The sequence below is a fragment of the Primulina eburnea genome, chromosome 2 (genome assembly GCF_022965805.1).
Source record: "Primulina eburnea isolate SZY01 chromosome 2, ASM2296580v1, whole genome shotgun sequence".
Taxonomy (NCBI): Eukaryota; Viridiplantae; Streptophyta; class Magnoliopsida; order Lamiales; family Gesneriaceae; genus Primulina; species Primulina eburnea.
This window is the reverse complement of record NC_133102.1, coordinates 3,934,729-3,949,823: the sequence shown is the minus strand read 5'-3', so window position 1 is coordinate 3,949,823 and position 15,095 is coordinate 3,934,729. Positions and strand designations below refer to the sequence as shown.

At 32.9% G+C, this 15,095-nt stretch overlaps 2 protein-coding genes across 4 annotated transcripts; one reads left to right on the top strand and one right to left on the bottom strand.

The window, feature by feature from the left end:
* Positions 1–332: 332 nt before the first annotated feature.
* LOC140820998 (protein TONNEAU 1a-like) lies at positions 333–4,185 on the top strand. The gene is made up of 8 exons (XM_073181387.1): positions 333–499; positions 1,087–1,219; positions 1,924–2,012; positions 2,100–2,222; positions 2,683–2,816; positions 2,903–2,928; positions 3,020–3,176; positions 3,838–4,185. Exons 1-8 carry the CDS (start codon positions 413–415, stop codon positions 3,887–3,889), a joined length of 801 nt encoding a protein of 266 aa, XP_073037488.1. The 5' UTR covers positions 333–412; the 3' UTR covers positions 3,890–4,185.
* A 2,606-nt stretch (positions 4,186–6,791) lies between these two features.
* LOC140820979 (probable protein phosphatase 2C 38) lies at positions 6,792–10,815 on the bottom strand. 3 transcript variants are annotated; one of them, XM_073181372.1, is made up of 5 exons: positions 10,731–10,815; positions 9,546–10,069; positions 8,368–8,750; positions 7,704–7,940; positions 6,792–7,253 (listed from the first exon to the last, which is right to left on the bottom strand). In XM_073181372.1, exons 2-5 carry the CDS (start codon positions 9,871–9,873, stop codon positions 7,038–7,040), a joined length of 1,164 nt encoding a protein of 387 aa, XP_073037473.1. In that variant the 5' UTR covers positions 9,874–10,069; positions 10,731–10,815; the 3' UTR covers positions 6,792–7,037. The 3 variants fall into 3 exon arrangements, with proteins under 3 accessions (XP_073037473.1, XP_073037467.1, XP_073037478.1); XM_073181366.1 differs by lacking the exon at positions 10,731–10,815 and adding an exon at positions 10,348–10,681; XM_073181377.1 differs by lacking the exon at positions 10,731–10,815 and adding an exon at positions 10,348–10,679 and having other exon boundaries at positions 8,368–8,735.
* Between the last annotated feature and the right edge of the window lie 4,280 nt (positions 10,816–15,095).

The window sequence follows — 15,095 nt, the reverse complement described above, 5'->3', positions numbered from 1 at the left end:
TTATACAATTCTTTTATTTCGTCAAAACAAAAATTAATGTGACATAGACTCAAAAATCAATCGCATAATACGGATTTTCGATCTGATATAAGAAAAATATTATTTTCACAGTAAAAATATCAGTTTTAAAATTATGTTTTGCAAAAATATTGTGTAATATATATTGATTTTAATGAAAAATATTAATTTTTTTTTGTAGAAAAAGATATTGTGTAATGTACAATTTAATTTGAACAAAAAATATTAATTATTTTTCAAGTCAAATATGAATAAGATCTATTAGTGTCATGTATAGAAACTGCACATACGTCCTCCTGTGTGTCAAAATATCAAATTTTAAATCGTCGCGAAAGATTTTGCGCGACATCACTTAGTTTTGAAGGAGCTGAGAATTGGGGCAAATTCACTGAAAATGGACGATTACACCAGAGAAATGATGGATTTGAAAACCCTGGTCACTCGCACTCTCGAGAAGAAAGGCGTCCTTGCCAAGATCCGAGTTAGCTTCCCCCGCTGTCGAATTCTATGTTTCTCCTTTTAATTTGATGTCGTCTTTTTGTTGACATTTTCGCTCGGGGTATGAAATTTGAGATTTTAACTGAAGAAGGCTGTAAGGATCGTTTATTTCAAGTCTGTTTGTTGTAACCTTTTTCGAGTTACGAAATGAGGTTTATTTAGGTCGATTTTTGTCAGAAAATGGGCTGCTTGTTGTGATTGATCTCGAGAGTTGAGTGGATGTTGGATTTGTGATTTCACTCTCTGAAATTTGGGTTTTACTTATTCTCATACTCGGATGTTAGCTTCCGAAGTGATGGATGAACTCGGGATGAGTTTGAGTTATACTTAGCTTTGCAGAGTTTATATTTAACTTTTTGTCGAATATGATTAATATTAACTAAATGCCGGCCTTGTAATGATAGTAAGTTCGTGATATACCTAAGATTCTCAGAAGAACTGTGAAGTAGACATGTAGTATTAATAAAAAGGCACCATGAAAATAAATTTGCACTTGCTGAGATGGCAAAAGAGTGTCACTGTGGTTGTTTTCTGGCAAGATTTGAAAGTTTTGCTGTTATTTGTTGTTAGGCTGAGCTGAGAGCTAGTGTGTTCGAAGCAATTGAAGAAGAGGATCGGGTGATAGAGAAAGAAGAAGGTCTACCTCCTGCACTATTGGGTAGCTGCAATGATCGTGCTAAGCAACTGCATAACTCTCCTTCAGGTACATAAGTTTCAACTTTCCCGTTCTCTTTTATCCATGATTTGAAGATACCAACTCATTTAGTAGTTTTCATTGTCCTTTGGTACCAATTTGTATTCAATCTCAAATCCCCTAGTTTTGCGGAGAGAACCTCAATCCCACCTCTTCTTTTTAAATAGACTAGATACAATTGGACTTAGGTCAAGATTCCTTGGTAAATCATTTTTCTGTTGCAATCTTCAAGTTAGAGATTCTACACCAGTTCTCCTTCTAACGTGATTCGTCTCTGGTGCCAGCCTCCTTTTGCATAACAAACATGAGAATATAGCATCTATGTGATCTGGCTCTGTGGCTTTCTCCCTCTCTTGGAACTTTCCCATCTCATCCAATATCTTACTATGTAGTAATGGGCGTGCACGTATTTAACACCATGGTGTTACTTCATCTGCTGCATCTCGTTCTCTTTCTGCTCTAGCCGTGAATAGAAAATGAATTCCAGGATTTTGGAAACTTCAGTATAGTTTAAGGGTTATTGATGTTGTGTGACTGTGCTGACCAAGTAGGCAAAATTATGAAGTGACCTGAAACTCTGTGGCATTATCTTTTATGCTACTTATTACAAGCTGTATCAGTTTCTGAAATGGGTTCATTTTGAGCTTATAAAAAATCAAGAATGATTAATATACTTGAATTTTTTCCCTGTAATTTTGTTTCATTAATTACAGGAAGGCTTTTGACTGCATTGGTATGTGAGTACTTGGAGTGGGCTCAATTAAGTCACACATTAAAAGTCTACTTACCAGAGTGTAATCTGGTACTTTCTCCTCACTCTTGTTAGTTTTCTTACCCTTATTATCACAGTTATGTAATTATGATTTGTAAATTTACTATTCATTTTTAGTCAAAAGATTCCTGGAAATCTGAATTAAAGGAATTTAGCAGCAAGAACGGGCATGATCTTAATTGGAATGGAGACAGCGGTCCTCTGCTCCTGGATGTTCTTGAAGGGTTCTTGAAATATGAGGTCCAATTAAGTGCTTATTTAGGTTAATATTTTGAAATTGATTATCACTCATATGATGGCGTACTTTAACATGCACGGAAACTACTCTTTCTGCTATCTAAATTCTTTTCTTATTAAAAGAATGTTTTTGTGAATGAAACCTATCAAATGGGTTTTGTCAAGCAGTTAATTTAGTCTGAAAGTTTCTTTGTTCCTTATTGTTGTTGGTCAATCAATGAGAATTTACTATTAAAGAATCTATGCGACCTAGAATTTTCTTGCTTCATGATGTTTCTTGTTCGCTAGAAATTAAATCAATTCCTGATGTTATTGCACTGCATAATAAAAACTTCAATTTATTTTCTGAATGATTCTACTCAGATCTTCAATCACAAAGCTCAAATCATGGCATCAAGTTCTATATCTTTCTATTTCTTAGATAATGTCAGCTTCTCTTGACATTTTGATGTGGCTCATGCAGAATTTATCTCAAGGAAGGGGTAGCAACAGGAGATTAACCCCTTCGGAAGCAGAGTCTCTATCCAACTTGGAGGCACGAAATATTAGGAGACCTTCGCCGCCCTCAGTTGCTGGGGGTTTACCTCCACTGGGAAGGTTTGTGACCATTATTTATGGCTGTTTTTTTTTTCTCACACCTGCTTTCCTGTTTAAACTTGTAATTAATGGAATTCTCATTGCAGGCCTCTTCCTGTTTCCCAAGCATCTGGTAAGTAGTAAAACGGTTTTGATATTGTTCTATGACATTAGTTAGAACTTGGATTATTCCTTTTTATCGTCTTGTTTTGTGTGAGTTTCAGATAGAAGAGCTGGGTCTTCTACTTCTGGCTATAGGAAAGGCGATTACAATTGGAGATATGATAATGATGAACCTTCAGAAGATGTATTACGTGCTTCTGCTGCTTTAGAAAATTTGCAGTTGGATAGAAAAGCTCGTAGTCTAACCACATCTTGGAGGTTTGTTTCTGAACCTTGATGATGTATTCTAGAATTCATTTTATCTTGGTGTAACATCAGTTTAGATGAAATAATAGTTCTATTTGGTGAATTCTTGGACAATGTTAACTTGTATCATACAATTATACCGGCATTAATGTTACTCCAGCACCATGATTGTGATTGGTGTATGATTTTTATTTTTATTTTTTATTTTTGGATTTGAAGACATAGTGGTAAGGTCACTGACTAGATGAGAAAAAATTCATGGGAATGCAGTTAATAGCGTAGTGTAATCTCTAAGCTCACCAGTTCTCAAAGGTCAGCAATTCTTGTGTATTGGTCTTTTAGAGTTATAAAATTATATGCATTCAGTCTTATATATGATGAAAGAAGCAGAAAATTTTGCCACACCGTGACAAAGATGAAATAGTGGGAAAAGAAATGAACTATTTTCAGCCCTCTGATGTAACAATCATTTGATGACATGCTATCTTAGCGAATCATTGCAAGAATATCTGTATCTGTTAGATATTATCTAAAAGTTCTTAGAAGTGTTATATCAATAAAAAACTTGGACATTACATACAAGAGTGGAAGTATATCTCATCTGAAGAATTTTACATAGCATGTATTTTTTGTCTTTTTAAACACCACTGTTGTTCGATGACTTTTGTGGCAGGCATGCTGGAGATGGAGTTCCGGATGAAGATGGCAGGGTAGATCACCTGTAGTCAAACGATCTCAACTTAGTTCTAAGAACTTTATTGATCCAACAATATACGAGATCGTTGTTCCTTCATGTATCCGTGAGTTGTATTTTTATGAGCTTAACCCTCTTCTGTTCTTACTCGCCATTGCACCATTTATCCCCATTTGGTGCTAATTTCCCCTTTGTCATATTGGTCTAGTATGTGGTTCTTGTATTTGTATGTAGACGATCTTGTGTTAGTTACTGAATTTTAGTTGCTTCTGCTTGTGTATCTTTCTTGAGTATATTTAGCAAGGCATGTTTTTTTATGTTTTGGAACATCTTATCTCGTGTTGTATTGTTGTTTGCTCATGTTTATTCGGCCAGGAGAGAATTATTTTGTTGCAGTTCATGTTTTCGCTACAAAAGGCTTATGGAAGAGGTTTTTTAAAAAAAATAAAAAATTAAAGATCAACTTCCAGTACTCCATACTTCATGAGCATCACTTGCAAAGTCTTTTACTTCCAATCAACAAAATATTTGTCCATAACCGAGTCACCAATGAGATATTAGAAGACTTCCATGTGAAATATATATCGTGTGAATCTTCCAGGTTTTAAAACTTGATCCAACTGCCTTTCAAATTAATGTTTGTGAGTATATTACAGAATTTTATCCCTATGTTCTGATGTGAGGGGTTAATGCCTTAGCATTCCAAAATCTAAGAAATTGCTTTTTATGATTGAAAGAGATAGGATGTTCCTACACTTTATTTTTGTGTTCTGCTCTTGAAAGTTTTACGAATATTTTTGCAATCCATCATGTGTAAAAAAACAGTCGATCGACAGGTTTCTTCTTGGTTTTAGAATTTTCAAGTGTTGAACATTTTGAAGAGTCGGAGTTCATTTGAACTAAATTCCAAATGATATTTTTAGTGATCAAGGGGGGAAATTAATTATCCATCCGGTTTCTCTTTCAGTGTTTTTTGTTTGTGTTGGAAAGTTGTCCGACTGATGTATTAGAAACTCTTTCTACACACAAAAGTCATTGTCGGTAAGGTTTTCATCACTTGAACGAATCAATGGCTGTTTCTTTTAATGAATTGATTTTGCCGAGGAACTTATACAAATATTTATCGTGGACTTTAAGGCCCATTTCTTGCGGCCAAAGGCTGATGAGACTAGGGATGGCAATCCCCATCCCCATCCCCGAATTCCATCCCCATCCCCGTCCCCATCCCCATCCCCGTTTTTTCGAGTTCGGGGAACTTCGGGGATCAACATCCCATCCCATCCCCGTCCCCATCCCCGTTTCAAAAATATTAATATGACAAAACGATGATGGATTCGAAGATTTTCTCAAACCAAAATTTATTATTATCTATTATTATTAGAGATAATATTAATAACAATATCAATATTAATAATAATATTATTATTAATATTTTAAAAAACAATATTATTATCATATTATTAATACTAATAATACTATTATTTTATTATTGATATTATTTTCGGGGCAGGTTTGGGGATTTCGGGGATGGGGATAATAATCTCATACCTGCCCCGAACTACATCGGGGATTTAAAAAAATCCTCGAACCCGAAATCAAAACCGAAAAAATCAGGGATCACGAGATCTCCGTTTCGGGTTTTCCCCGCGGGGCCCCAAACCCATGGGGAAAATTACCATCCCTAGATGAGACGAATCTCGTTATTTCGGCATAAAGATTGTTTCTATTGTTGGCGGCAATTGATCGAAGAACAGGGGTTTAGAGTGAGGCAAGGTTGTGAGGCTGTGATTGCCAAACCCGGACGTCTTCTTGATTTTCTGGAGAGGTGGTATGCTGTATTGAATCAGTGTAACTATGTTGTTCTTGATGAGGCTAACCGAATGATTGATAAGGTTTTTGAACGGCAAGTTGCTCGTGTTTTAGATGCCGTGCCTTCAAGTAACGTGAAACCGGAAAATGAGGACGAGGACCTTGATTAGATAAAGATTCATAGAACAACTTGCATGTTCAGATCAACTATGCCAGCCGGTGTGGAGAGTCCCGTTGATATCGGCACAGCGGGAAAGGCTGCCGATCTTATCACTCAGCGTGTTATCATGATGATGGAGAACAATAAAATGTTCAAGACTGAAAAAAATTTCTTGATGAATTGGGGGATAAGACTGCTTTTGTATTTTTTAACAAGAGGAAGGTCGCTGATGATGTTGCTAAAGCTTGATATAGAAGGCTATCGTGTGACCACATTGCATGTGGAATGTCGCAAGAACAAAGAGAAACGAGCCTCCAAGGTTTTAAAACTAAAGAAATACAAGGTGTTGGTTGCTTCCGACGTAGCAGGACAAGTTAATGATATACCAGATGTGGCGCACGTCATAAATCATGACATGCCGGATAAAATTGAGGAGTAAATTTGTCTAAGCTTGCAAACGTGTTCAACTCCCTGAGTATTATTAACTTATACGGTTTTGGTGCATATACGCAAAAACAAGTTTTAAATGCTTTTTTTCCTAGCAACTTAGGAGTTAGCATACCATTGTAGTAATTCTCCTCATATTACAACACCAACAGATAAAATGAATCCTCGTATTTTAATGGAAATTGATATTCACTCTATCATAGAGGGCAAACATTCCAAGTGTAGCCTAGAAAAACCAGTAATGTAGGTTTCATATCTTCCTAAAACTGACAATTTGTGTCACAAATTTCTTTTGAAAATTACATTATAAAATAACCACTATTTCTAAATTATTTTATATTTTACTTCAAAAGTAAGCAATGCTCGTCCACATACATTATAAACAGAACACCTTTTGGAATTTTGGAAACACGATGGAATCGATTTGAAAGTTTCGGTTTCACAGAATCGTCCAGTCTCTACTGTGGGAAGATATGGTGTGGATAATCATATATTTCACTCAAACACATAAGCAAACTGAACTAAGGGCAGCCTAAATTATCCTCACAAAAAAATTCAGTATCCTCATTTTATCACACCATTTATCTTTTTGTTTCATATGCCAGTCGGCTAAAAATTCAAGACAACACAAACTCATCACGTCTTCCTGGCATAATCATTAACATTATCAAAATATGGTGACATCCCAGAAAAAATAAACTCACGCTACATATAAAAATCCTCTAGTTCTAAGAAAATCAGTCTGCAAGTTAATAGAGAAGCTTTACCAAGTATTTCCACCGCCTTTTACTGAGAGAATCGGGCCGTGGGAGGAACTGCGACTGATCAAATGAGAGTCTAAGAAGAGAACTATAACTGTGATGTCATCGTGAAAATGTCTTCTCACTCCTCGGTCAACCTTTTTCAGGTCCGAATATCTCATTTCTCTTTTCTTTGCTGCTTCTTGCAGTGCAGCTTTGACAAGTTTTCGAGCAATACCCTGTAATATAACAAGGAAAGGCTCTCTTTGTGAAAAAAATATTCAAGGGAAATCACAACTTTCACAAGTTTCAACTCCACTTGAAAAGGAAGGCTAGTGCATGCAGTTAGCCATAAATCTATAAAGTTCCGCCAAGATCAAGAAAAGGTACTTCTCTGTGTCTCATAAAATACAAGAACTATAAGTTAGAGACAATAAGAGTGGGTGGGAACTAGCAGAAAACAGGGATAATACTAAGATTTTGATACAGAAAGAGGGCATAATGATAAAAGGATCTAAACCATAATGCTCGAAAAATTACAAAACAAGGCAGGGCAAAATTTATATTTTAGATAAATAATATAAGAAAATTTATATCTATCTGCAGATGAAAATAAATGTTTATCCTCAGATAAAGGCTGGCACATTAAAAACCTAGAAATAAGAACGCTCAAGTGACAGATGTCCTACGCTGCGTGGAGAACTGTTGACAAGGTCGACTGCCTCTTGATTACTAAGGTGCTCCCATAAACCATCTGAAGCAAAAATAAGAAACTGGTCCTCAGGATAAAGTTTTTGGACATGTATTGATGGTTCAGCCAAAAGGATTGGTTTCTCAAACGGTTCTGGCAGTCTGAACTTTGGTAACAATGGCACTCTGTTGAACTCCTGTTTCTTCAAGTAAGCATCACCTATCGATCTTGAAACCTGGAATCAAATTAGCTAAGAAAGTCGAGAGGAGAAATAAAATGTTTGACAAAATCACTTCCCAGACAATGCATTTTGTACTACAGGAGAAAAGGGGAGAAACGTGACGATCAAGATTAGATACATCATACAATATTCACATGTCCGGGTCCATCTTCACTCACCGATCCCAGAAAGAATTAGAGGGCTTACTTAAACTTTAATGTAATCAAAACAACGGTCAGGATTTGTCAACCATGAAATATCAAGATATGTGAAAATGACACAGCATTTTGATTAATGTGTAGGCATAAATATCAATACGGTCACATTTTTCAGGTAAAAAAAATTAGCCGTCCATTTCCAGAATATCACCTAAGGCAAGAAAAATATGAGGTGGAGCCACCAACTGCCCCATCTATTAAATTATGCCGAAAAAAAATGTTACCTGGATAAGGCCCTTCACACGCCAAACTCTGTGCTTTAAAACAACAATCTGAGGATCATTGGGATGTAATGCATGTAATTCTTCCCGGACAGATTCAAAACTTGCATTGTGCTCAGTTGATAACTGCATGGCTTTAACCTCATTCTTGACCCTTTCTAGCCTTCCCAACACCACCCTAGAATCCCCAGAATTGGCAATGTACAGGAGCCCACTGCATATAATGCCCACCAAACAACATGATCCCACAGAGGCAATTTGAGGTTTAATTTCCCATTGTTTTTTAACCAGAGAAAGAAATTCTTCTTCTGTTGCCAAATATGCATTTTTTATCACATCAGCCGACATTTCTTGATTATCTGTCGTAAATTCTGCATCATGAAGAGCTGTCAAGGTGAGTAAACATATGCATCAGCAAACTTAAAGAATGTCCAAAACAAAACTCTATTCGATCACAGTCCAAGACAGTTGCATTTTATATCAAAACCTAATATTAAAAACAAATGATTCGTGAAATTATCAAGATCGGATTTGGGGGACCATATATGAGTGCTGACAATTGCAAAGCATGACAGGAAGAATTTTTTTGCAACAAAAACACACTATAATTTCTATGGACCGGATTCTTTATCTAAAGCTGCATACAAAATTAAGACAACTAGCTTTGATTTACTCGAACTGAAAATATAATTCTCGGTGGCAATCAGTTACAAGTAGTCGAAAACTATATTCTGACCACCAATTGGGAAGAAGGCATCATAATCCATTCTGTATTGAGAAAGAATCTTCTCACAATAATTTAAAGTACCATAAATCTTTACTGCATACTTCTCCCTTCTTTCAAAGTTATACAAAAGATTCTCACTTCTTTTATTTGTTCTGTTTTTCTCCATGAAGACTCCGAGAATATATACAGTGTGAGACGGTATATGATAATTATTAAAGCTGAAATTAAGTGTAGAAAACTACAAAAAAAACAAATAACTCTGAAGGAAGAAAAAGCATACATTCCACTGTTAATAAAAATCATCCAGTTGGACCTACACACATTTCAACATCAAAATATTGTCAAAATCCACATGAAAAATCTCATAATATGTAAATATGGAAACAAAAATATGTAAAATAATTCAGTGGAAACGACACAAGAGTCAAATATACAGTAAGAACAAGGCGCATACTCTTCATATTCTCAAAAAGATGATCACTTATAAACCGTGAAGCTTCGGGTCCGGCATGCCCATCATAAATCCCAACAAAAGTCCCATGAGGAGCTGACTCAGATAAGCTCATCGGCCCTGATTCCAGCTGGCTGTAATCTTCCAATATGTTATTGGCTTGAATAACTGCCATAGAGAATTCCCCATTAACATGTCGTCCAGAATCCTTGTACCACCATAAACCATCGACACGACTGCCAATGTCACCACCTCCTCTGCTGCTATTTTCTCCCTCATTCCGAGCCGAAGGCCTCCAACATACAAATTTTCTCCATGTAGTGGTCACCATTGCCTTTTTTACATGTTATGTTTTGCTACAATTGTTTCGAATTCACTCAAATGAATTGCAATACTCCAATCTCACCCTTATTTCGAATTTTCTAAATTCCAACTGCGATTTTGATTTCTTTTCTCCTCCAATTTGCAAACCCACATCACAAATCCCAGATTTATCGAGTGACCAAACAATGAATACACCAGTCAATCTGTAATGCGCAAAAAATCAAGAAAATCAATAGATTCCTCCGACTCAAAACAACATTACGACAGATACACCGTACACGCACAAAACATCAAAAAATAATAAATGTCATTGAAAAATGCTTTGAACATAAAACCGAAAAAAAAAACCCCACAAATTATCGACACATTCAATTCAAGTTTAACAAGAAACCAAGCAAAATCCAGCACCAAGAACCCATCACGATAACGAACAAGAAATTGAAAAGCTCCCCTCAAAGAGAACCAAACGACAAACTTTTACCTGGGGCAAAAACGTTCAAAGGGTTAGATCGAGAGAGAGACGAAGACGAGAATGAATATAACCCTTTGATGCGAAAAAATAAAAAGACAGTACGCACAAAAATTCAACAGTCTTATACAACCAACTTTCAATGGGCTTTTCACAGCCGATTTTCTTCTTGGGTTTTTACATCTCAGAGATTTGTTCACAAATTTGATTCATTTATAGGAAATTAATTTGGAGGGGGGTTAGGGGTTCTGATGTTGACCAACAACAAACCACCATTTCAGGCAAATTTTGCTCATCTCTTCCCTTCCTACGTATTTATATTTACTAATTATAAAATGGTAAATTCAAAAAAAAATTCTCGCTTTGATAGCTTTGGGGACACACAATCGATTTACCTTTTCTCTGTAAATCCACGTATCACCGTGTCTACCGAACTTGCTTATCACTTCACACGGTTTACACCAATTATCACGAATAGATTATTTAATTATTATTTTTGCACAAACGATGCGGCTATATTTTATGTTTCATTAATTAATTAAAAATTTATTGTAAAACATTTTCATTTATCGTTATTCTATTTGGATCGCTCATTAAAAATTATTATTTTTATGTTAAAAATAATATTTTTCATAAAAAAATATGAATAAGATTGACTCGTCTCATTCATATAGATATGTGAAACCGTCTTACATTACATTTATTTATTATAATTATGAGTAAGTCTCTAGTGAGACGACATCACGGATCTTTATTTGTGAAACGGGTCAATCCAGCCGATATTCACAATAAAAAGCAATACTCTCAATATAAAAATTAATATTTTTTCATGGATGACCCAAATAAGAGATCTCTCTCACAAAATACGATTCGTGAGTCCGTCTAACACAAGTTTTTATCAATAATTATATTTATTTATTTGCTATGGATATATATATATATATATATATATATATATATATATATATATATATATATATATATATTTTTAATCGAGTATATGATTTGATCGTCTATTGGAAAAGATACCGTGGACTTTATTTGTATTTTCAGTGGTGTGTTTTGTTTTAGTAGTTAAATAATATAACCAACTCAATTAAAATTGGGTGGTCTACCAAGTTTCAAACATACAAAAGGAACCTTTTTCTTGGTCAACTAGTGTTACATTGAATGATTATAAATTGTTCCCACTGAAATTGTTCACATGTGAAGCTTGTCAAAACTTGTGCGAGACGGTCTCACAGATCGTATTTTGTGATACATATATCTCATTAAGGTTGTCCATGAAAAAATATTACCTTTTATGCTAAGAGTATTATTTTTACTGTGAATATCGATAGGGTTGACCCGTTTCACAGATAAAGATCCGTAAGACCGTCTCACAAAAAATTTGTTCCTGAAGCTTATGCTCCACCAGGTATAACACATATTATAAAATATTATACTTCGATTAGTGGATCTCACACTTATCTATCTAAGTGTTGTGCTCGATTTGGAGTAGATATCTAAGTGTAGCAAAGTTTTGTCTATTTGACTAAATACGAGTGTGAAATTTGGTCTTAAAATATTTTAATAATCATTATATACACATTTGTAGTTAAGTTTATTATGATAATATTGGGTTATTACGAGCTTAATAAATTTTTAAGCATATAAATTTTTCCTTAAGTTATATATATATATATATATATATATATATATATATATATATATATATATATATTACTGGAATTTATTTACTTTTTTTTTTAGAATTGGAATCGCCGTTTTGTCATAATTAATCCAAAACTTTAATTGGGCTTAGAAGTGGAGGCCCAAAAAAATCGGGCCTAGTAATTGATCCAATAGAAAACATGAAGAAACTGGAGCACATCACCCGTAGTCCGTAGATGAGCAACAGGTCTTGGTGATGAAGAGTCTCATCAATCAATATGGCAATTTCTCTGTTTATTTACAAAAAAAATAAAAATAAAAAATAAAAAGTATCAATCTTTAATCCAACGAGTGTTTAAAAATTTCGATTTTATTTTTAAAAAACTAAATTTAAATTTTTTTATTTTGATGAAATAGATTATGGGTGTTTTGACTATATCACGAAAGATTGCTTACATTCTCTCCCTCGTTGCTCGCATGATCAATTTCGAGCTTGTACGTATATTGATGGGATGAATAACATAATGATTTATAATATTATTTAATTCATTAACACAAAAACTCATTCAAATTTGATGCTATTCATAAAAAATATTAATTTTTTTTATGTTAAAATTATAGTTTTTCATGTAACGAATCAAATCGTTTAGAAATAATTATTTTTATTTTTTATTTTTTTTATATCAAAGAAAATTGAGCGTAACTAGTGGGTGTCCATTCGGTCCCATACCCCACACGTCATTTCAAGTTTCAACCAGAGTCATCTATATTGCCACTTTTAATAGAGTGAGTCTCATGTGAGACCGTCTCACGGATCATAATCCGTGAGACGGGTCAACCTTACTCATATTCATAATAAAAAGTAATACTCTTAGCATAAAAAGTAATACTTTTTCATTGGTGATCCAAATAAAAGATCCGTCTCACAAATACGACCCGTGAGACTGTCTCACACAAGTTTTTGCCCTTTTAATATTATTAATTAATTAATAAATAATATTATTTTTCTCTCTCGTTATATATGAATATATATAATAATAATTATAATATAATTGTTGTTTTTTATATGTAAATTCCACGATTAAATTTTACTCACAATTGCATCTAAAATACGATATTTTTTTTTTAAAAAATAAAATATTAATGTTAGATGAAGTACAAATAATCGATGTTTTTATAGTAAAGTAAATTGTGCTTTTGTGCTCTAATTTGAATCCATGTACATCGTATTTAATATATTTTATGGTGTAGCTAATTAAAATGATAAATTTGTTTATGTAAAATATATTTAAATAAAACTGACTCAGTTAGTGCTATGCACATTAGATATTATTTATAAAATAAGTGTATAAACTTATTTATTTATTCTTCATAAGAATAAGTAATTCAGTAACAGATAAACACTGTAATGATTTTTTTTAACTATCGGCTAACAAGGAAAAAAAAGATGATTCTAAAAAATGGATTAAAATTGTTCTTCTTTCAATTTTTTTTGATAGATCAAAACACTATGTATAGATGATATGAAATTATGAACTATCCAAACAAAAATTCTTGAACAAGAACAACCAGTTCGGATTCTCACGACCAAGAAGTGCTAGATTCTTTTTCGGATAGCCGATGAAAGGAGAAAGAATGATGGAATGACAACAAACGTCTATCATCGAATTCATCTAATAGTATCAATTTCTAGAACGTCAAGTGCCAAAATTAATTAATGAATAAGTCGTCCGTATGAACTATGTAATGTATATTATCTTCAGAGGATGTGCTTTCTTTCTTTTAAACTCGATTATTCCTATTTGTAGTAATTTAGATTCATATATTTATTTCGATAAAGAATAATTATTGATAACTTAAATTTTTTCAACAAAACAATATATTGTTTTAAAGAAATGATTTATATATATATAGTAGGTATTCGTAAGATAAATTGGTCTGATTGATACATGTAATGAAATAATATCATTGACATAAAAAATAATTTTGTTTAATCGAATAATGTAAAAGATTTGTCTTATAAAATTGATCTGTGATATATCAAACCAATTATATTAGTTTTTGTGTTATATAAAACTAATTATAAGGTTTCTACCAACCATCTTACATTTTCTAATTCCAATCTTTTGATATAATTTGTAAATTTTTTCAGGTATGAAAATTTAGTTTTTTATATCATTAGATAATATAGATCATGGTGGACATATTAATCAATCTCAACGACAAAAGGTAAGAGATAATATTTATATCTTTTGTGAAAAAATATATATATATTTATTTGATATCCACACAATTTCAATCAATATTTTAAAACACAAAATACAATAAAAGTACACCTTTAATTATATTTACACACAACATTATCCATACAGAACTTTGTTTTTTCAAACAAAAATCTAAAGAGAATTCCATTTATTTTTTGTCCATATTTTCTGGGTAATAAACATATTATTTTCGAAGTTTTATTTCTTCGTTTATAATACTCGAAATAAATATATAATGATAGAAACTAATATTTTAACGGATTTCACTAGGAAAAAAGTGGACAATTGCAATTCACACGTCCAAAATAACATTTTTTTATATATCTTATATCGATCTCTCAAATTTGAGACGAGATTTACCAGTGTGATATTCAATCTATGAGACAGATCTCTTATTTGGGTAATCCATGGAAAAATATTACTTTTTATGCTAAAAGTATTACTTTTTATTGTGAATATGGGTAGGATTGATCCGTCTCACAGATTAAGATCCGTGAGACGGTGAGACTCAGTCAATATACTTTTATTTCAATTTAGAGTCAGTTTTGTTGGAGAAATCATTTTAAAAAAAAAAACATATATTGTTTGGTTGTAAAATCTGTTTAAAAAACTTGACTTTTAGAATTAAAATTTATGTTTTTGATTTTATATTTTTATTTTAAAAAAACAATTTTCAATCGTTAAAACTGCTTTCAATTTAAAAATTGAACCAATTTAATTATCTTTTAAGCTAGTAGTAATTTTAAAAATTGAACTTTTATTGATAAAATTAATTATATATTATTTTTTTGTGGATAATAAATAATACTAAAAAATAATTTATAAAAGGCAAACCAAAACAAA